Source organism: Cupressus sempervirens, chromosome 8 (assembly GCF_028749045.1).
Source record: "Cupressus sempervirens isolate cs-2001-9-10 chromosome 8, ASM2874904v1, whole genome shotgun sequence".
NCBI classification, from domain to species: Eukaryota; Viridiplantae; Streptophyta; class Pinopsida; order Cupressales; family Cupressaceae; genus Cupressus; species Cupressus sempervirens.
Genome location: NC_143125.1, coordinates 445,195,041 through 445,219,908, shown reverse-complemented (window position 1 = coordinate 445,219,908; position 24,868 = coordinate 445,195,041). Strand labels below are relative to the sequence as shown.

Sequence of the window (24,868 nt, the reverse complement as noted above, 5' to 3'; positions counted from 1 at the left end):
CATGCCTTGTTAAATTAGATTTATTCATAAGCATGCCCAAAGCACCATGAACAACACAATAGTCATCGTTCTAGCAACAACTATCACCACACCTTTGGAGTAAAGTCTTCAGTTAGGTATATTGCATTGGAGTCCAAATCCACAAAGGAAACAGGAGGTACGAGTTCATGGTGCATGTACTGCAAACCATGTGCCACTCCTGCTATAATTTTCATCCGAGCACTCCAGCCTAGCTGCCATCCATCCCCATCTGGAACACAGTAAAAGCAGTCATCTCTCCAAATCTCAATCAAGGAGCTGTGGTCTTACAAATTAGTAAAAATATGCATGATTTGACATCATAGGACTCACAATGAAGATGCTCATACAGTGTCCCATTTGAAGCATACTCAAAGACAAACATTCGTGTGAATGGTTCATTCTCTGTACAATGTCCCAAAAGTTTGACAATGTTTCTATGATTCAATTTCGCTAGATCTGCAACCTGGATGAGGCCTTTTAATGTTAGAAATGATTTATCCATCTACCCTTACATGTTTGAACTATAACAGTTGATTTTTTTAACCCAATAATCTAATTGCATAATGCTTTGAATTGGAAATGTTCCCAAGTAAACAAAAACAACAAATAGGAAATGGTGAAGAATGTGTATGGCAGATGTAATTACATCAACAGAACTTGGTGAAATCGTAATCAGAAGCCAAAATTGACACACATGCCAGAAGCCAGTCATACATGGCATCAGATAATATATAGAACCCTTTTATCTAGTGCATTACCTTAGCGAAGTTGGATTTTTAATGCAACAAGTACTTTTGATGATAAGAGCATCCACATGCCACATGACTGACACATTTATATAAAGATTCAAACACCCTATCACTACAGCATCGGTGATGATATTCTTGAAATAGGGGTAGAGAAATAGTTCCTAAACAACTATGGTTTTAAGAAAATCAGAAATTAGAATGTCAGACAACAAACATGATGATCCTTGTCAAGTTATTACCTTTTTTCGGAAACAAACCTCAGACTGGGGGGTCCAATCATCTCTGGCAACACGCATGCTTGTTACAGCTATTTCTCTTCCCTGTGATGTGATACCTTTGTAAACTATGCTATCAGGGCAACAGCCAATAATGTTGCTGAAGTCTTCACATGCTTCTTGAAGCTCTAGTCGGCTCATCACAGTTACACCAGTTAATGCTCTAAGTCCTGGTTGGAGTTTCACAGTTCATACATACCTTGTCATTGCAAATTTATACTAAATTCACACAAAAGGTACATTGCCTAGAAGTTCCAAGTAATGCCTGGAGACCCTTAAGTTCTATTCTAAACAAAATACATTCTTAACAAGCTATATAAATTATTTGCACTTCAGGACAATACTTTCTTACTAAAGATAAAATATCATCATTCAAAGTTCCATATATTTTTTTGCTTAAAATATCCAAATTACTCATTATAGATGATATAAAGCATTAGGTCTTTAATATGATTTTAATCATAATCAATACTTTGGGAAAATCAAGCAGACATGGATAAGAATTGCAGATGTGTTTAAATAAGAAACTAACCTGTGCCAAATCTATTTTGTTCATGGCCAGTCAAGGTTTGCTTCCACGGTATAAATGCAATAGCTTCTTTTTTGTATTTTATGAGAGTCATAACAGCAGCAACCAAAAAAATTGCTGCTATAAAGCTTCCCATCACAATTTCGAGGGGAAGCAACCATAGGGGTTTAAAGTTCCCATTTTCTTTTCCAGCCTTTGGTTGGTTTGCTGATTTTGTTGCAGAGATGAGAAATCCTGAACAAAACACTTCGAAAATATTATTAAAATTATCAATAAGGCCAAAAGTCAAAATTGAATTAGTATCCCTCAATTTTTAAATTCAGAAATATTATCACTATCAGGTGTCTAACATCCATTCAAAAATATTATTTCTTGTGCACTCTAATATTCAAACTTCACTCAGACATTGTGGAAGAAAAAATAAGCATTTAAACCCCAATTGCAGAATTATTTTAACACTAAAAGAAAGATCATATCTGATCGTGTATGCACTCTCAATGCATCTGCATAGAAGCAAATGTTTTATATAATTTTGTTGACATTTAAATTATTATATTAATTAACATGATTCCCAGTAGAGTAATGTGTAAATTCTAAAATAGGCAATGTTTATGTTGAGTAGTGATTGCAGGCTGGAAATGTAACCCAAAATGGAGGTTGTGAACTATTTTACAAGTTATACACAATGTGTCTAAGCAGATATATCATGCCAAATAAGATAACAGCGGCCACAGAGCACCATGAAGCTATTTAAATAATAGCTTGAAAACCAATGGATAGACATATTTGCATGATTCCCCCAGTCTCTGTGGCTGCATAAACCCCCTTCCTTTTCATTTAATACAACCATCTCAGATTAAAAAATGCTTTAAATTTCCACATGGGTATCCATATGAATTTGATAGCATCTCCCAAAAGAATTGAAATAGACTATGTGAAGTATTATGACACTTAAAATGTATGGAGAACTCCAAATACAAATCATTAACATTTCATGAATATGAAGCTTGTCCCTCAACATACCGAGGCCTTCAACTGGTCTCATTTAAATTTGGAACAATGTAAATGAGCAACACTTTGAGATGCTGACATTGGTCTTCACGATGAACAACACTGATCAAAGTCCAGATCTCTTAATCCTATTGTTCTCAGTCACGTCTATCCAAGAGGTGGATTTGGAGTGCACCCTTGGAATTGAGTAAGAAAATGGAGTACTAGCATGAAAATATGCAATAAACAAGAGTTGTATAGGATCCAGTTATGTTTTATTCCTTTGATCTGCCTCTGAATGCCAAGAGAGAAAAAAATCATAAAAGTAACGACAGCGTGACTAAAGTAGGTCAGAAGAACTCAAAAAAATTGTCAATTACAATAGGTAGATAGAGTTAAGAGCTCTATTCTCTAAAATGAGTAATTTGAAAACCAACAATCTCGGGAATAGGAAAGCACCATCCTAGTAGAGCCCATGTACTAGGTTGCAATAGCAAAATGGGATCACAGCTCTAGTGCCTCAAATGACTAATGAGAACACCTACATTCTGAATACAAATCATCTGATAGATAGGAAAGTTATACCAATGCTATTGTGTTTCATACAGGACAATAACCTATTGCACAAAACTTGGGAATGGGTACAGTTTAAGAAACAAAGTTACATGGAGCATATGAGGCACAGATCCTCTAGAAACTGAAATCTGATGACCAATTTGAGTGAAACTAAAATATATATAAGATCCAGAATATTTGCTAATACACACAGAAATGAAATAACAATAATTTAAATCTGAAATTTGTAAGACCTTGGGAAAATGTTGTAATTGTTGTTATAATTGTTAAAAATTTAGTGATTATTCCAAATAAATAATGGCACCCGTAGTTATTTGGGAATCACAAAAGATTTATGCTAGCTATTGCGAACAATGGATGAATTAAGGAATTCCAAATTATGGAACTTCTACAGGTGATTTAAACCAAACCATGAAAATCATTTACACTCAGCTGATTAAGTATATTCAGATATGTCTCAATCTTTAAGACCTTGCAAAAAAAGGTGTATTGTTATAACTATTACAATAGTTAGCACTTATTCCCAATAAATAATAGCACTCCATGATAATTTGAGAAATCACAAATGATTTATGCCAACCATTGGCAACTATGGATGATTTCAAGAATTGTAGAATTTCAACTGTCATGAAAATAATCAACACAGTATCTAATATCCCCCTTCTTGGACATAATCATTAGTGGCATTAGAGTTAGTGATCTTGCCGACATATGATTTTCTGACTTAAATTCTCTTATGTAGCAATTCTCATATCATGCATCTAAGTGACAGAGAAAACAGATACTACAAGAGAATGCAGAAAAGAGTTTCAGTTTCATCATAATTCAGTTCATCAGTCAATTCCTGAAGACTATATTGAATCAGACATCAGACGGTTATGTAAGGGTAGTTGAGTAGAACAAAGCAGATAAAGACAGAGATTGAACTGGGTGCAGCTTCTGATCAGAGGGCAAAAAGGAAATCTGATGGGATGATGAATTTAAAAAACTTTGTCATGGCTCCTGACCTATCCCAAAGAAGACTCAGATATTTGTTTATTTTCCTTCCACAAGAGAATAGTGAACCCTTTGGAACCTCAAAAATTGGGATAAACAATACAACAAGAAAGGAAGGTGGAAACCAATGCTCTAAAGGAAAAACCCAAAAATACAGTGGAGTAGAGGGCACTAGCGCCAACGCAAGGAAGTCCTCAGCCAAAAAGATGATATATTAAAGAAAGGTGTATGTTTCAGATGCAGAAAGCCATGGCAAACATGGCATAAGCATGGGGAAAAAGTCAAGTCCATAGAATGGAAGCAACACTTGACACAGAAATGGAAGGAACTCCACCTAAGAAAGTGAAATTTAATCAAGGGAACCTCAACAACATCTAATCAAGGAACAAAGGAATGGAGAACCAATGGAGCTTTGAAGAGGTTCAACCATAGTTGTGACAACAATTTAGAAGATGTTTTAATTGGTGCTATAGAAATAGTAAATGATATATTTATGTATTCTATAATGCGTTTTTATTATAATATACATTTATGATATGATTAAGGGAAAAAAGCTTACAGTAAAGGGAGAATCACAGAAGGCACCCTCTCGCAGTAGCAATTAAGGGCGAAACGTTATAAGGGCACCCTACTATGCTATTATTAGGGGAGAACCACTAAGGGCATCCTATTGCTAGCACCTTCCCAAGGCTACAATTAAGGGAAAATTGTGAAGGGTGCCCTATTGCTATGTCAATTAAGGGAGAACCACTATAAGGACACCCTACTACGCTACAATTAAAGGAGAACTGCTAAGGCCACCCTATTGCAGAAGTAGTTAAGAGAGAATTGCTAGGGGCACCCTATTGAAGTGGTAGTTAAGGTACAACCACTACTAGGGCACCCTATTACAATACAATTAAGGCAGAATCACTAAATGCACTACTTCAAGGAAGAGATCACATCTCTAAAGGCCTAGGAAAAGATAAGTCTCTCCCAAGGATTATGAGGATAGATACACCAAATTTAGAGTATCCATAAGATCGGGGAAGAGATAAGGTCTCTCCCAAGGATTATAAGGATGGATATACCAAATAAAGGATATCCATAAGGACTTACGAGGAGAAAGTCATAATGATATGGTGACATCACTTGAGGACCATTGTAGAATGGACATAAGGCAACTAGAGTCCCAAGAGGTCCTCCCCAAAGAGCTTGGAATCTGATTATGAACTCTCTCTAGGGATCAGGATCGTTCATCAAGACTCATCGTGGAATACAACAATGCTTGACAAAGGAGAAGGAAAGTACAAGAATACATCAGGATAAGTTCCACAAGAATACATCAGGATAAGTTCCATCTTTTCGAATTTCATGAACTGGTTGAGGGACAACTTATTCCAAATCTCAAGAAAGAGCTTCGTACTCAGCATAGTGTGTAGTCATTTCATCAATTATCGACACTTCAACTCTAACCTATGGAGTTCTCTTCTAATAAAGGTTGGCTGAAATGACCTAACTGTAGAATCCATAGTGGTTTTGGTGGACTGTCACATTATTTAAACAGTAGGCAAGAAATAACCAAAGTGGGTTAAATGTTATATGACCCTCCAGTGATGAATAAGCCACACCTATGGGGAAAAAGGATTGGAAGTAACAGATTTTAAAATTCATCAAAAGATAAATCCAAGTTGAGATGAAAATTAGGAATCTTTTTTCAATTATTTTGAAAAATAATTTAATATTGGAATTTTTGGCATCCAATATTTAATTAAAATGTTGGAAACAACGCGATGGCCAAAGTAATTAAATTCCAACCTGTTCAACCACACACCCATGATGAAGCTTGTGGATGAAGCCAAAACCCTCAGTATAGTATCTTGTAAAAATATTGGAAACTCAAAGACAAGTGGCGGTTTTGTAAGAGAATCTCTCTCGGAATGGGAACTTGGAAGAAAATTAAATGTAGTTGCCAAAATTTAACTCGTTCCGAATTTAATTGGAGGTTGGATTTCTATATAAGAGATGAATTCTCATTTCATTCTCACATCAAAGAACAGGAGAGCCAAGAGTAGACGGTGAAGATTTTGAAGTTGCAGAGAAGTGCAAATTTGTGAAGAAGTTTGACTTTTGTCTAGAAAGAGAATTTCTTCCTAGAGAGAGGTGAAGTCACAAAGAGTTTGAAGCATAAGAAAAAGAGGCCATCAAATTTTAAGGGAAGTAATTCTAGAGCGAATTTGAAAAAATGGAGAAAGAGGTGTGAATAATGAAAGAGCTTTTATATGATTCTAATGCCAATATTTTTTACTTTGTGGAAGGAAGAATGCCAATTCCAATATTGAAGACATCCACATTTCAGGTGATCCAGTTCAAAATATTTGGTTTGAGATTTTGGGAGATCAAAGTTCAATAGTAGATCCAAGACCATAACCAAGGCAGTTCTATGCAAAGAAATTCTAGAATGACAAACCAAGAGGGAGCCCAATCCATTTCAAGAAGATGAATTCCTAAGCAAGCACATGGAAGGAAGAATACGGTCAAAGGGAGAAAATACCAAATGAAGTAATCAAAGTTGGAAAAGACCCAAGCCTACAAGGCACCCATTACACTGATATGGCACTCTGTCATCTCCATCAGTTAATGAAAGCCTCCTAGTCAAACTTCCATGCACTCAAGGAACAGAATCAAGCATAGGCTATTCTCAGCAAAGGAGCATTTAATGCATAGTGCGCATTCATTTCACCCCTCCCACTAAATGGGCTAATTTATTATCCTGCTAAGGAAGTGGTGTTTTCTCTTCATTGGTTTTTGTGGACTTTTGTATTACTTGTGGGTTCCATTTTCTTTCCCTAACCCTAATTAGGAATGAGGTGAAAAATTCTAGGCCATAGGTTTCATTTGAATTTGGGCCACTCATTGTAATCGGAGACCTAAATAAGGGCCTCATTTCTCATTTGTAAATGATAGAATTTGGAGATTGTTTCTTCAAAACTATTGAGATAATAAAGTTGTCATTGAAGTTTGGTGATTTCTCGATGTATCTCAATGCTTGCATGTTCTCTTTGTTCCATCATTTATTTTAGAAATTTATTTTAAGTACTTATATAAATGTGATTGATAATATTATTGTGGTGAAGTTGCTTTTCTCATACCTTTTGTTCTTAAGTGATTCGTAAGTGCAGTGTAAGGTTGGTTTTGAGCCCTTATGTAAATACTTCACTTCTATCTTTGATGCATATTGTTTGTTATAATGATTTTCATCTAGATATGAAAATCTTTCGCACAACCCTTGAAGATTGCATCAACTTTGCATAATTGTTAAATTTGGCGAGACATAGTTTGGTAGATTTTATTGTAACAATGTTCACCTTTCAAATTCTTATGACTAGAATAAAATTCCTCAATCCTACTCTCTTTTACTTTCTGAAAATTCGTGAAACACCCAAAAAAGTAATCTTATTGCAATATCATTTGAAATCTCCCATAGCTAGTATTGTTTGAAATCAACTTGAGGAACATAATGTAAGGCCCCTCGTGATAGCAACATATCACATTTACCATTGAGCTTATCCAACCGAGAAGGAACCTTCCAAACGTAATTTCTTGCAATCTTAGCATACAAGGAGTTTTAATGAAGAGAGGATAAGGTACTTCAATATTTTATTCTACTATTAATAGGTCATAAAACACACATCAACATGTCTTATACCATTTAACATTCACTTGTCCTAGGTCAAGATTAGAACTATTATACATTCCCATTTCCACCTTCGGCTCAACAAATCCATGATCTCAAGAGAGAATTTATGACACTCAAATCTAAAAAGGAGAACCAATAACCCCTCTTGAGAGACAAATTCAAAATATCACAAATTAAAAACTTCAAAATATGCTAAAACGACTATATAAGGTAGAACAACAAATGTTTGAAATCAAAAGCAAGTCTCCAAGCAAGATTACATGTCTTCTTCACCAAGACAACAAGGCATTCCTTCCAAATATCCTTTGGATAAAAAATTCACATCTTTGGGCTATCTATTGAATTAGCTTTGAAAGAGCTTTTTGTGAATAATCTTATCACATTACGTGAAGCGACTAAATGGGGATTCCCATGGGATGTTATTATTGCAAGTATCATAACAACAACAAACATAAAACTTCAAATTGCAAGGAATTGAAACATAAGATCCAAGACCTTACTGATAATGGTGAAATTGAAATTGGATATCCCAATGATTTCACCTTAGAAGAAACAAGACAACATTTGCAAGCATGACCAAAATCATGAGCCTATATTTAGCAATGGCCCACAAGTAGCCTATATCTTTCCAAGCATTCCTTTTTCTCCTATAGTTTTCCAACAACAAGCCACCCTATCCCCCTCAAATAATGAATCCAATGATGACACCCTTTATGTTGACCCTCAAGAGTTATCTACTATAGGAATCCAAGCGAATTCTAATTTTGATACGAATACCTCCCATGCTTCAAAACCCTAGATCCTATGCAATCCTGTGGTTCAATTGCAATCATACCAACTCCCAAAAGTCCCATTCAAAATTCCTCCCAATTATGCCAAAACATAAATTCCCTCTAAGAATACCTCGTGTCTATCGAAACTAATGCCTTGTCCTTAAAATTGGCTCCATGTCAAGAGAATAATCCAAAGTATGAAGAAACAAATCCTAAAGATTAGAATCAAAATCACATATCCCTAAAATCCCATGATGATCTCCTCAAACGATTTCATTTCCTCCAAGATGATCCCCTCCCATTTCAAGAACAAAGTATCCTTCCAATTGCAATTCCTAATCTACCTCCTAAGCAAGATCACGATATCCCTTCAATCATTTCCAATGATCCTATTAAAAATTGAGAGAAATCCATCCAATGATCCTATTCCATCTCAAGAATATATTATTCCTTTATCTCCTTGTCATACTCCTAATCCCCTTCATGAATCTAGTTTTCCTCATCCAAGCTAATAATGAGACCCTACATATCAACTTGGTTCATCCACTTTCACTTGGTCTAGTTTACTTTGTGATCCTATCATTCCTTACATGCACCCTATACCACTTAAAGATTCACATCTTGCTTTCAAATTAAAAGTATCCTTTTTCTAAAATGATCTTTGAAAGCATAAACTATCAAGGAAAAGGGTTGGGTATCCATGAACAAGGTATATTGGAACCCTTTTATATAGTACCAAATTTGGCCTTGCCTATATAGATCACTTTCAAGATGTTTGTATCCCTCATGAATACTACATTCTTCCATCTAAATCCAAACATATACCTTTATCATCGTCCAAATCCATTTTGGGTCCCTATATCCCAATACCAAATCTTTTATCCCTTTCATCCAATTTAGGTCCATATATCCCTCCATGAACCATTCCTATCACTCCATGCTCACAATCCACTTACTCTATCATAAATCAAGACCAAAAGTCACACATCCTTGAAAACCTTCCAACAACCTACCTAAATGAACTCCTCCACAAAGCCTCCATATCATACTTATCCATTCATGAATGTCAATGACCTTGGAAACAATTTGGATTCTAGGCGTATATTTAATTAATCTAAAAATCCACATGCATCCAAATATCAACATGTCCCAACTAATCGACATGTAAGACTAAAGAAAAAATTAATCTAAAAGCAAAAAGAAAAATCAAAGACAATGTGGATTTCCAAGCCCCTCATTGAAGCAATTTGTTCTAAAGAACTACAAAGAAAAGAAAAATCAAAGATAATGTGGATTCCAAGTCACTCGTACAAGACTCGCATAAAAAGGAAAAGTCAAAACTAGCGTTCAAGCTTGCCGCTCTAAAGGCTTCCTTCAATCCTCCATCCAAATATTTCCTATCATCCCCTTACAAATCCATTTTGGATCTTTATATCCCAAAATCCACATTTTTTTCTCCATCAAAATCTTGAACTCTAAATCTCACTTTTCCTCCATCACTCCACCACCCTTCAAGGTAAGTGCCAATGTTGATCTTGCCAAAATTTCCATACACCCCTACACAAACCTTCCAATACCCTATCCATTATCTATTACTTATTTCTCTTATCCAATCCTTTGCATAAAGCCTTACTACCTTTCACCTTATCGTCCATTTTATCTCCCTTTACCATTTCCCTATCAACATCTTTGAGCATACCTTGAATATCCATGGTCCATTACAGCACAACTTTCAAAGGTACTATCCATAGAAAAAGATGCTTGATTCCTTCGCCCATCTTCTATCATAAAGTCTAATCTACATCCATATCCCCTTTCCCACATTTGATCTTGACAAGGTTAAGGATCTCTAAAAACATCATGTATCCTGTATGTTTCACCTTATCCACAGCTTTTATCCATTATCTAATCCATTGATTATTCCAATCCTCTATTATAACCTTTGGTTTTTCTTATCTTATCCATGTCTTATCTTCATCCTATCCAAGTTGACTCCTTGATTTCGATAAAAAAAAACTAAGGACATTAAAATGCAAAACATGTTTTCAAAAGCCTCTTGACATGTCCATTCCTATAGATCATATGTCATTCAAATGCACGATGGCATTGCCTTACATTGCCATATTTAATCCCTTATCTTGGATGAAACATGTTATCTCACTACGAGATAATCCTAAAATCATAGAAGCTTCCTGCATCCTTCACTTGTCCATTTCTAGTTAAGCATTCCATTCATCCTTTCATAATGTCTTATGCCTTGCTAGACATAAGCAAGAAACAAATATGATCTTGCCTGAAAATCAATGCTTAATAAAACAACTAAAAATATGGTAAAAAATGATAAAATCTAAAAATTACAATAACCTTGAAAATCTAAAAAATGAAATTTTAAAAATTCAAAAATATCATAAGAATCATAAAAGATCCAAAAAACTATAAAACTTTCAAAAAAATACAAAAAAACATTAAAAAAACCAAAGAAAGTTAAGAAACCTAAAAATCACACAAAAACCTATCTTCAAGTTAAACATTTAGAGCAAACCCAACCACAACGTTGTGCTTAACAAAATCTAGAATCGACCAACAACCTAAACAACTACCTTGTGGTCATGTGATCATTTCATCTTTATAAAACTATCTCATGTCTACATCAAACACTATCATGATCTATTAGTTGTCTTAAACAGGATGCATCCTTCCTAAACCAAACATCTCGATGAAACTATCAGCTTATTAACTTCAACCATGACAAGAATCACTTTTGCATGAAGCATGATGATTGTTTGTTTGAAGTCTTTAACTACTTTTTTATTTTCATATTTGGTGAAATCTCATTTGGTTTCTCTAAGATGTATCTGAGTAGAGATTTTATCTCTATGATGTCTTTGACTAGAGAAACAATCATGGGGCATGTTTACTTGTTTGTTTTCTTTGTTGATTGTTCCTTGGTAACATGTTGACTCACCTTAGGACGTGATTGTCTAAATATCATCAAGAATGTATGGGTTGCATGTGAACACGGGCATTCTTTTACTGTCTAAGGTGTCTTTCTCACACAATTTGTATGACAATTCATTTGGGTTTATTCCATATCGAGATAGGTTCATCCTTTTTCCATAATGAGCACAATAAAGATGTATCCCCTGCAAAGCACAAGAATCTCATCTGCTATTCATCATCTTTCATATCTCTCTTTCACCATCCATCATCTCTAACTCCCTACAAATTGCCATCTCCAAACTAATACATGTTGCTCCTATCATATTAGATCAATCACCTTGCTCCTTAACATTAATCATCAATCCTGGCTTATCTACTTGCAATCAATGCATCCTACATCATCTTATTATGCACTTGCATCAATCTATATTCATTAAATCAGCTATTGACTAGCTCAATCAATCCTATCAGCTATCATCTAGCTTTATCGAATCAATCAACTATCGACCAACCCAATCAACTCAATTAGTCTAGCTATCCTCACCATTTCAATCAATTGGTCAGTTACACTTGCCAATCATGCAACTTCTTGGAGTATCCTAGCAACTTGAGTAGTTTTATCAATAGCGCAGAAGCATCATCAAATCTTCCTCATGATCTATTGAGATTGTCCTATGGAAATCTTGCCCAATCTCTCAAGGGGGGCATACCTCTTCCCTTACTAGGTCAAACTAGGGCATGTATCAAGAATCAAATTTTTTTTCTTTAGAACAACGCGAAGATTTGTATTGTCTCAAAGACAGGCAAAATGTAGACATCTAAAAATGTTGTCATAATGATCCGAAATTCCTTTATTAATTAAAAGTTATTTTTATGTAATTAATTAATTCAATAACTTTTTCCTCTAATATTTGAATAAATATGTATATATATTTCTCCAATTCATTAAATCTTTTCTATCCTTTTTTAACCCTATGACTTAATATATTCTCATTATCATTTTTTCCACTATCTTCATTTATAAAATAAATGCCTCTCATAAATTCATTTACCCTCCTCCATTCTCCACCATTCACCTTTACCCACAAAGACCAATGCAACGATGGAAAAAGTGGCATTTATCTTCCCATTTGATTCTTATTTCCCGCATCTTTCCCACGAGCCCAAAGTTTCCATGAGGAAATCTATAAAAGCCTTTTTCTTTGGGGGTCACTTCTTTAAAGATTGAATACCTTTATGTTGTCTTGAGAGCTTTTGGATACCTAATCTTTTGAGAGTCATATACAATCCATTTCTTGATCATTTTCATCAAATAATCATCTTCGTTCTTCCATAGCCTCTTGTGCATTAATGCTAAAAATTTGAAAGCACCAAAGCATTGGATGCAAGATCTTGGTATGTAGAAGAACAATGAGTCCCTTAAATGCATAGGTCTATTTGTTTATGTTAATTTCATGTTTTGCATTTCTTGAGGAAGAATTCCATTCATATGATGACTGGCTAGTTTTATGAATCTTTTGCTTATGATTGGGCTTGTTTAAGGTTCATAATTAGGGTTTTCCAATTCCATCATCATTGTCCACTACTTGGGCAAGGTCGTGTCTAGTACATACCATAGCATACATTAAGCTTCCAACTATACTCTACTAAGATACTCTACTTGTATTCTCTATCTCTAATGGGGATGTAAGATAATCTTTAATAGATAATTATGTTCCAATTGTAAAAGGAACACAATGATCTATAATCTTGAATGTTGAAGTTTTGTAAAACTGAGTTTACATACTTACTATGGCCTAGACAAAGCATTCTACTCACTCTATCTCGTTTAATTTCCATCCCAAGAATGTTTTTAGCTACACCAATATCTTTATTTCAAATTTAGTAGCAAGTTGAGACTTCAATTTTACAACCATACCTTTCCTTTTAACAATGAATAACATATTGTCAACATATAATGCAATGTACTAGAAATGACCACCATCAAATTAATAATAAACACTGTGATCTGATTTATAACACTCAAATCTCAAACTCAACACATGTATCAAATCTATGGTATCGCATCCTAAGGCTCTGCTTAAGGCCATACCGAGATTTATTCAGTTTACAAGCCAAATGACTTTTACCTTTACCATAGAGTGCTAATGTTGTGTCATATAAATATCCTCCTCCAAATCACCATGAAGGAAATTAGTTTTTACATACATTTGTTTGACCTCTAAATCGTAAGCAATAACAATAGAAAGCAAAACTCTAATTGATGTCATTTTTGCAACAGGAGAGTGTGTCTCACCATAGTCAACATCCTCAACTTGAGAATAGCCTTCTACAACCCATCTTGCTTTATATTTCTCAATGCTTCTCTTTAAACCAATCTTTTACCTAAACATCCATTTGCAACAAAACAAGTTATTATCATTCAGGAAATGGTACAAGATCTCGTGTATCATTCACTTTCAAAGTTGTCATTGCTTCATCCATAGCAATTTTCAAGGATTCTACATCATTCATATCTAATGTCTCTTCTAAACATCTAGGTTCATCCATGTGAACATTCAAAGAAAAAATACATCTCCAATCATCAAGAGGATATGTTTTGAGTGGTTATCTATGTCAATAAGTAAAGCCCACACCTTACAACTGGGTGGGTGGAATTTGTTGTGAATAATAACTCTGAAATTTTAACTTATAAAACTGATCTCCAACTCACAAGATAGCAATGCACAATAACAAGAAAGCTAGCACTATAACACAATGATTTTTGTTCTCGAGGAAAACCTTTGATCAGAGGGAAAAACCTCGGCAAGGATGATACCCATTAAATCTTGTATTTAAAAAGACTCCTTGTTAAAGGATCTGACTCTGTTAGGAGTCATTACAGTGCATTTAGTACAATTATACCTGTTAGAGGACTGATCCCTGTTTAAGGACTTGAACTCGTGTTAAAAGGTTCCCAACCCTGTTAGGAGTTGATGAGAATAGAAAGCTCATTGCCCAAAGGATGAAGGTTAAATCAGCTTCTGGATATACAAATCCAATAAGCTTGAGCTACCTGAACAACAATACACTTGCCTTTACAGTTCCTTTGAAGTCCACTAGGAATAATATCTTCCACTCATACCTCTTCTAAAATCATCTGGCAATCTCTCAACTCTACTATGATATTCCTGCATGAAGAATCGCAATCATTCCACACATCCCATACATTACAAATGAAGGAAATTACTTTCCTTTATACCAATTACAAACAAGCATTTAGGTCAGCCCATTTGGACTTCCCCAATGCACAAGTAAATAAATATAATCACATTAAGGCATACACGCCTTCTTAAACAATTATACAACCATTGCACAAATTAATCCACATGATATATCTTCTAGTCAGCTACCAATATAACATATCACATGTTACATGCTAGAGACCATTCCCACATTTACCAAATAATCCACATATCCGAACATATGCACACAACAAAGTCTTCTAACATCTTCTATGTTCGCAAACATTAAGTTCAGCTCACCAACAAGTTGCATCCAAAATGGTAAAACTAACTCTAGCATAATTCCCTGTCCACTAGCCTGCAACCAGTCTTCACTAAATCAACTAAAACTCATCCAAAACAACACATAAAGTACCGCAACCATAGACATAATGCCTAAACTCAACCCACAACACAAAATCATACTCGCATACTTAGGACTGCCGAACACTACTCATACTGTACTGATCAATATCCTACAACATACATAATTTAAGTTTGTCTGCAACCACAAAACAAATGTTGACATCAATGACAAAACCCATCATCAATACAACACATCTCACAATCCCCCACATTGCTAACAATCTATGCCTTGGAAACCTTCAAACAAGTTGAGTTGGAGGTTCTTCCCACTCTTCTGAAGATTCAAATCTAGATGAGCACTCCTCTACTTCTTTTCTGGAGGCATCAATTCAAATTTCTTAAGCATAGAAGGTAGTTGAATCACATCTTCCTTTTTATTCTGTTTTGGCTGTAATATAATAAGAGGATTACTTTTTTTTAAATAACACTTCTAGTCTATATCACCTTTTCTGCAACAAGGTCCCAAAGCTTGTATCCTTTCACACTATAACTATATTCAATGAAGATAATTTCAAAGCCTTGTTTTCCAACTTCATTTAAAGTCCCATTCCTAATTTTCCCCAGAAGTTTCCCTGTAACATACCTGCAATAGATTAGGGTTAGGGTTCACCAAATAAATGGTTTCTTTAATAATGTGTACCATAACTTCAATCCTAAATTCACCATGTTAACACAGCCAACATACAAATATACATATATATGTATGTATGTATATACATATATTCAATAATGCAAACCTTATTCATAAATAAATCAAGATCTAGAGTAAAGAGAATATATCTTCATTACCATGCTATACTTAAACTATAAATGAATTCCAATTATAGAAGATGTGGAATAAGTAAGCATGGTAGGGTGCCCTATGATCATATCTATCCCTTTGTATGGTCCTCCATTCTTCTATAGTTGGAGTTAACAATGTTTCACCAATAGTTTCCCTACGTAGGAGTTGGGAAGGTAATTAGTAATTACAATAGGGTGCCCTCAGCAATTCTCCCTCAATCACAATGCAAGAGAGTGCTCTCATAGATTATTTTCCCTTAACTGCCATTGAACTAGGGTGCCCTTAGCGGTTCTCCCTCATCATATGCAATAGTGTGCCCTTGTCATATCCCCCTAATAATATGTTTAATAGATCAATAATTAATATTTATCATTTTATATATTTACCAAATTAATTGATTAATACTTATAATTTGATATACTTACTAGATTAATTGATTAATACCAACTAGTAATGTTTACAATTTTACTATATTTAATATTATTTTATTTATGGTTGACATTTTAAGAAATGTGTAATTGATTAAAATTTTCACTAAATATGATTTCTTAATCAATATTTAATAGTTACTAAATGACAATTACATATTTAATGTGTTCCCTTCGAGAACATGCAATTCAATTAAAACCATCGCAGGTTTAGGAAATACATATGTAATGCGGTGTTCTTTAAGAAAGGATGTGATTAAGGGGTAAGAAGTCTCCAGTGAAGAACGTGCCTCTTCCCCAAGCAAGTTATAAATACTTTGACCAGCAATGAAGGAAGACAGAGCAAGGAAGAGAGAAAATTCATGACATCCACGTCAACACGATAAGACAGACTGAAGGAAGTGTCGCTGAAAGGTAACACAAATCAGGAGGACAAAGGTAAGAATAATTCTGCTATTTTTTAACATAGCCAGTAGATATTCATATTGCTTTTTATTATAGCACATTATTAATATCTTGTATGTAAACTATTTCACCCGAACTGATATAAATCTGTATGGAATATATGTGTGTCTACACATTAATCAAATGATATATATATATAGACATAAATAAACAGAGGATTTTGTATTATATAAGGGTGTGCATGATATATAGTAAGAAGTTACCATATAATTCATATATTGTAATCAGATGTATGTTAATTAGAGAATATGTATTCATCAATCCGGCGACAATAATCAACCCTATGGGACGGAAGGAAAGGATAATATGGGAGAACGGTGAGGCCTCACTAGGTACACCACCTCATAAAGTATGAGGCAGAGAGGGAAAAGACCCCACTCCTGGGCCTGGGGTTGAGTTAGGACATCCTACTGTAATGATTCCTGCAACCCATATGGTAGAGATTATTTGATAGCTAAGGGACCTTAGCCATGTGAAGGGAATAAAATAAAAAGATGGAGGAGAATGGCATAATAATTCTGCTAGGCACACCAACCCCATAAGATATGGAGCAAAGGAAGCTAGAGTATCTGCCCTTTGGCCTAGGGCAGTGACAAAAAGGAAACCTGTCACGTCTTCTTATTCAGTCCCCAATATGGTTAGGGCCCATAAAAGTTGAGATGCTATAACTATTTTCTTACCATATGCCTAAAGCACATTATGACTGTTGTTATCTAACTTCAGTATAAAGCTGCATATCTTTATTTACTTATGAGATACTAACAATTTAATTAGTCATGTATACATATATGTACTTATTTCCTGATTGCAGGGCTTATATTCAAGCATAATGAAAGTGGTTTCCTACTTCGTAAGATAATTTTCTTACCCTAGATCTTGCAATTGTGTTTGTAGAATCTTAACTAAGGCACATCTTAGAAGGGGCACTACAAGTGGTATCAGAGCCTGTTCCTGCCAGCCTGAGAACTAATTGATGCAACCTAGCCAAAGATTAAGTAGGGGTCTAGAAAGGGAAAGGAGAAAGGTTACATCACAAAACAAAAAACCTTAAAATCAAATAAGCATTGAGGGCTTTCATAGAAAGTGATGAGAAGACAAACGAAGCCATGCTCCAAGCACTTAAAAAAACATAACCAACACCTTAACAACCAGCTGAGGGAACAGGGAGAATACAAATTCTAGCCAATCTATAAGTGGTAATCAAGAGAAACATTAGGCACACCAAGACAAAACAGACAAAATTACATTATTGTTAATAATCACATTAAGGCCCCAGCAGATTTTGTGACTTCCTTAATCTGCAGAGGAATGTATCTTGCTTAACACAAGCCTTCAATGCTGATTTCTCACATTTAAAAAATCTGAAATTCTAAACATCTGTATCTACTGGTGATCAACTATTACATAATTTGGGTTATGAATAATTTTCTGGAACAAAAGCTAATCTTTTCGATTTTTTAAGATTTACAACACTCATTAAGTTTCTACAAATACATTTCTCTACCTTTTATAGGAGTCAAAGCCTGTCAAGACACCTTTAGGTTCAAAATGATAAAGCCTCATTAGCACAAAAAACGTCACTCTCAATTCTGAAATTTCTTTCTTGATTAACTTAACGCTCACAATCGAAGCAAATAATCAGGATTAATTACACATTTATTCCTGCTATTTCTTTTTTTTATTGGTAATATTTCGCATTTGATTGGAGCTACAAACCAGTGAGGCCACAAATCTGGGGAACCTCATCCCCAAATACAACAACCAAGACCTGTGAGCACAAAAGCCCAACAGGGATGCCAAGCCCGAGGAGCACAACCAGCACACCTGACGTGGGCCCGACACAGGGTCTGTGAGTGCCGAGTACTCCTAGCCCACCAACGATCTTAAGAGTTTACTATCATTCTCTCTATCTCCATTGGCGAGTGGCCTCAACACCGCTATCTCCATCACAAGTACGCCATATACGTGCATGTGTCCACCACCATGCACGAAAACTAATGTGGGCCCAACCAATTTTGGGCCAAGTGGGGATTTCAACCTGGTTGCACCAGTAACAGTGCAACCAAGTTGAAACTACACCACAAGGTGACCCCCATTTACTCCTGTTTTTTCAATCCATTCAGTTTCTTTAGGATAATCTAAAAGTCATTTGTGAATGTTGAATGTAACAACTATGGCCTATTCATCTTTTATTTGCACTTGAACAAAAAGTTCAATAGTTTTAACATTATGAGCATAATTCATGTGTAGCCTAAGGAATAAGACTGAATGGAGACACTGGCACTAGAGTAGAAAATTAAATCCATAATATGATGATGTTCTTCAAATGAATAATGTGTTTCTTAATCATTGCACAATTTTGAAAGTGATACACCAAAGAACCATCTCAAGAAAATGCAACAACACGCCTTACAATGCATCCTATGCTGAACAGATAAAATCTTAAGCATCTTAATACCACATTGATCTAGTGGACGCTGATGCAGATTTGGGTCACCATCTTGTAAGCAATTCCAGTCAAAACTAGACCTGCATTCCAACATTATTCCAACATTAAAAACTTGATCAATTTATGAAGTAAAAAGCATCAGAAAAAAGATACTACATTTGAAACACGTCTGACATTACCAAAAAATGGATGTGTATTTAATAGAAAGTATATGAATGAAACAACCTTGGCAGGTATTTCAAGCATGTTGGTATTTCTCCAACAAGAAAGTTATGAGAGAAATTTGCATCCTTCAATTGCTTTAAATTGCAGAGACTAGATTTTCTCCCTTGTATACCATACCTAACAAAAGTATTTGAAAATATTGTTAATACTAATAGCTTTGTAAGGTTGGATTTATTCTTATTGAAAAAACAAAGCTGATATAAAGAAATACCATGAAAAAGATTTAAGAATATCAAAAGCTGTAACATTTCATGCGCAAGAATCATTTAGAACTTAAACAACTTTTCTTTCCATGTTGCTTGAGGGTCATCTATGCTTCCAAGACATTATCTTCCAAAACAAAATACATCTCATTAAATCAATAGAAGGCATAACTATACTGCATGAAATATAATCAAGCAGTAAGGTAGGCATGAAAAGTTTTGTTTACAGTGATGCATATGATATATCTCAACATTAGTAATTATTACCTCCTAGAAACAAGTGCAAGTAGAACTATTCACAACTATTCAAATCGTTGACCAGCTTTGCAACTACCTAAATTATTCATTAATCATAATCTTGTTGGTACCAAAAATGTATTCTGTCAAGAACCAAACCAAAACTTATAAATTGAGGCACTAGGATCATCAGTAGCTCAAAAATTGCAAGTTTGTGAATAAAATTCATTGTCATTAAACTGTGATATTTTGGTCAAAAAAAAGCTTCTGGATCAGAGAAATGGGTCTTCTTAGTTTTACAACATTTTTTTCTGATTTTTTCTGCATCCCTTAATTTTTTGTTGAACTTATCCTGATTTAATCACAATAATTTTTTTTTGGAAACTTTTGGTTTGCTGTGCTTTTCCACAGAGGTTTTTTCTGCTACAAACCTGTGACCAAGCTCTGATACCACTTGTTACAAGTATGGTTGTCGTTGTACTAAAAGATCAACCTTTCAATGCCTAATACAACCACTAGATTTATAGAATCTGTAGGAGACGGTTAGTCCCTTGTCATAAATCGTGAGGGGAGCACTGACCATTTTGCCAACATATATATGTGTATGTGTGTATGAAGGCGAATTAAATTCTATAATATCAAGTGGAGATAAGTATGATTGTCAATAAAAATATTTAAATACTTTAGAATTTGCAAAAAAAAACTCATAATCAATGATTTGTCAAAAGTCAATACACAATGAAAAATACAGTCAATTACTAATAATCTTCATATCGCTCTTCATCAAAAGCATCAAAGTCTACCATATTATTTTATTTCACTTGAAACACAATATGTTACAATTCCACTTCTGCTTGCCATATATTGTACAAGCAAACCTCATCTAAAGATATTTTCTGATAAGCTCTGCAACAACAATGTCTAAGTCAACACTCAAGAGTTAGATCCCAATTCCTTATCAACCCCTGATTGCAATCAGGTTTCTTACGTCAAGTATCCCAGACATACAAAAAAAAAGACTAGACAAAGATAGACCAGAAATCTGCGAATCCAAGTAATGTCCAAACAATTACATTTGCTATTACAATCATGACAAAGCTCAAGAAATCTTGCACCTTAGGCTTCTAAAATGATAGCAGTCTGTCTGATGTGCTGATGGCAGGATACACAATGTGCAGATGTCAATATGCTCAAGATGAAGATATCTGTATGTTTGGTTTGCTAGTTCCAGTACGTCTGATCTGCTGGAATCAAAATGTATGTCAGTGATGATTGACAGATGTATGTATCACTGCTCCCACAAAGTATGATGTTGCTGATATATGTCACAGGTATGATGTGACACTACAGATGTATGTAGCAGTGCTCCCACAGAGCATGATATCACTGATATATGCCATGAGTCTGACGTGACACTGCAGATGTATCTATCACTACTCCCACAAAGTATGATATTGCTGATATAAGCCATGAGTATGATATGACACTTCAAAATTTCAAATATATATGGCGCGAGTATAATATGATATTGCAGCTATTGCAAAGATGTTTGCTACTATTGTAATTATTGATATCGATGTTGATGCCAATATATATATCACTAATGTTGTGATTGCAATATAGTATCACTACTAACACAGGTATATGTGTTTTAATCTCTAATATCACCAATATATATATATACAATATAATTATCATTGCCATGGCCAATATAAATATCACTTTCGTTACTAATCTCTGCCGTCATCAATATGAATAAGGCAACCCTCTTGACAACAAATTGACAGACTCACAAAGGAAAAAAAAAAGAACAGAAAAGGCAATAATATGATAATTTAGAAATTAAACAAGATTTTTTTTGGCAGCCAAATCTTCAAAGACACAATCATAAGAATTTCACAATGCCTCAACCCCCACTTTAATAATCAGATTTTATTCACACCAATACAGAGTCTTAGAAACATACAACTCTACTTGGCACATCAATCTTTATATTCACTTTCTACCTGCATATCCTTCTCTAACAGATGACTGTTTCCTTCAAACAATGTTTTCCCCCTGTTGGGACTCAAAATCGAAGCCCTGATTTTGAGTACCATTGAAAAATCAAGCCCTATAAGCGCTTTTTGATGCATGTGTACCCGGCTGTACTTGTGAAGCCTAAGAAGTGTTTAATGTTTCTAATATCTTGCATTCAGTTCGTCTATGTGTTCCATGATGATAAATTGCCATTCTGAGCCATTTCATGAAGTCACTTTTTGAGCAATGTCCAATTTTGCATTTTTGCCTGTGTCAAACAGCAACAGGAGGCCATGTTTGCAATTCAATATCACGCACCCAGTAATGTTTCATGACTCGCCGCTTCGAGAGTGTTTAGTGTCCATACCAGAGAGCCTATGTTTCTGATTTTGAGTTGTTTCGAATCCGTTTCACTAAGTTTTGAATCCCTCAAAGTTGGTTGTTTATTGTTGTCATGCTGATGTGAATTGTTCAGAATTCTAGAAGGCCCTGTTTGACTTGTTATAACTTTGACCCAATTGACCAAAATGCTAAACTTCCTTTTGCACTACATTTTAGAGGTTAGAGACTTTATATATTTCAATTTTGAGCTTATGACGAATCCGTTTGATCAATTTTCGAACGCGATTCCAAATGCAATTTCTAACTTTTTACTGGTGCCAAGAAAGGCAGATTGGTCAATACTTCTATTCGTGATGTCATATCTCAAAATCCATGATAGGTGAGATCAAATGGATTGTACCACTGTGTTCTACTCTGCAAATATTGCCTATTTTCAACTCTTGACGAATCCGTCTGCACACTTTCCCAGGTCCATTCCATTTGCAAAAACCGTTTTTCTGTCAGTGCTTTCAGTCTACAAATTCTAATTAGCCCACTTTGACTGCACGCCATTTTCGCCCAGTTATTCGTCATGAGTCCTAATCACAGATTTATGTTGTCCTCATGATAGTGAACCTATTCCCCAGTTTTTGTTTCCCCATGTGTCAGTTTGACCTGCTTTCAAAGCCAAATCCAAACGTGTTTTATAGTTTTGACTTGTTTTCTTACAGGCAATTCTGAGAGGGCAACTTTGACGGTCAATATCTTCTGACCCCGAACTCATCATGGCATGAGATTTGACGAGGTAAAAGTGTCCGGAACAGAGAATCAATGTTGTTGATGTTTGGGTCCTTTTTTAAAGCTAGCCGACAGGCCTTGATAGTAGAAAATCACAGTTTGCAAAGAACAAGCTAAACAAGTTTTAAAGGTTGAATCAGTGATCAGATGGTTTTCAGTCATAATCAGATGTTCATCAAATCACTTTGACATTTCAATTGTTTGAAAACAAAAATTTTTTTAGTCGGACCCACTTTTGTGGGCCCAACTAGTTGCATCCGACTGAATAGAAAGGTGGGGATTAAAAGTATTTTTACAAAGAGGCATTTCGTGGAGCATCTTGTGTTTACAAGGAACAAGGAAAAAGCATTATGATCAAAGGGATACAATCAAGAATAGCAAGGCGGATGAAAACACAATGAGCTTAAAAGATCACCAAGATGGGCAGGAGTTTAGAGCATCTCCATTGTGGATGTGTTGCTTCCATCCATTCTTTTACACTGCTTGATGCTAGAGGCATAGAATGCAGGGATTGTGCCAAAGGGAAGGGGAATCTAAATCTTGTATCAATTCATTTTCAGCAACTTGCTCCATACCTTATTTCATCCCAGAGACAGCTAGATTTGCCTCTGAGAACTTTGAATGACAAAATGGTACTGATAATTCCTCAAAATACCAGTACTTTGAGATGGCATCATATTCCTACATTAGAGTTGCCTTCAACTGGTCAGGCTGATTTATCTTTGCTAAGGGAAATCGATGAAATGGACAAGTCAAATGGCATTGATATAGCAAAGAATAATATGGTGGAAAAATTTTCTACTTCCATGTTGAATAAAAAGGGTGACGATGTTCCTGAAAGCAAAGGAGCTGATCATTTAAAACTTAATGTTGTTGAATACCCTGATGAATATAGAGGTTTTCCTGAAGTGAGGGAAAATGGAAATGAACCTGGATACAGTAGAAAGGAAGCGATGCAAAGGATGTTTTCTATTGAAGCAGACCGAAAAAATGTTATAACCAATTCATGTTTACAGCCTGCAATGATGGACTCTCTAGAAAATCATAAGTGTGAAGAAGTAAATTTAGAGCAAGATGACTCTGAAGCTCTGACATTAGATAATAAGGTCTTGGAGTTTCCATCAATGACATGCTTGAATATCTCAGTAGGATCTTTAGCTTCGAATGATGCAGTTCAAACCTGTAATGATAAATCTTTTATTCCAGGGTTGTGAATCTCGTCAAGTTCTTCTAAGCAGGGCATAATTGCTTTTGTTAATTCCCATCACCAACAACAATATCAAGTCTTACCCAGATCATGTATTCCAAGCCCAAGTACAGCCTCTAATTCATCAAAAGATATAAATACGCAAATACATTTTGCGCCCCCCAAGTGAGGGAAGGGGTAGAAATCAATTACTTCCACGATACTGGCCAAAGAGTACTAACCAGGAACTTAAGTTGATTACCAGAAATTCAAATTCCAGAATAACTCCTCTGTTTGAGAAAACATTAAGTGCGAGTGATGCAAGGAGAATTGGGAGATTAGTTCTTCTAAAAGCATGTGCTGAGGCTTATTTCCCTCCAATATCACAACCAGAGGGGATATTCATTGAAGCATAGTTGGAAAACTCGCCAAATGCAAAAACTCGCTAAGCCCCCCAAAAGTTTAATCGGGAAAAACTCGGCGATTTAAAAAAAAACTCCGAAACCTAAAAAACAGCTGAAATTTAATTAAAAATATATTTATTTTGCAAAATTTAATGAGAAGATGCATCTAATAAGTTAATTAAAGACAATACA

At 35.0% G+C, this 24,868-nt stretch overlaps 1 protein-coding gene and 1 pseudogene across 1 annotated transcript in view; one reads left to right on the top strand and one right to left on the bottom strand.

The window, feature by feature from the left end:
• The window catches only part of LOC149543127 (putative LRR receptor-like serine/threonine-protein kinase At1g63430), an 84,321-nt gene that overhangs the window by 1,020 nt on the left and 58,433 nt on the right, over positions 1-24,868 (bottom strand). Inside the window, exons 6-11 of the mRNA XM_089798037.1 lie at positions 19,509-19,625; positions 19,293-19,363; positions 1,578-1,808; positions 1,010-1,215; positions 352-484; positions 93-250 (exon numbers count right to left, since the gene is read on the bottom strand). Of these exons, the coding sequence (XP_089654163.1) occupies positions 93-250; positions 352-484; positions 1,010-1,215; positions 1,578-1,808; positions 19,293-19,363; positions 19,509-19,625 (916 nt within the window). The remainder of the gene's footprint in view (positions 1-92; positions 251-351; positions 485-1,009; positions 1,216-1,577; positions 1,809-19,292; positions 19,364-19,508; positions 19,626-24,868) is intronic.
• LOC149543130 (B3 domain-containing protein Os07g0679700-like) lies at positions 22,935-24,771 on the top strand (annotated as a pseudogene).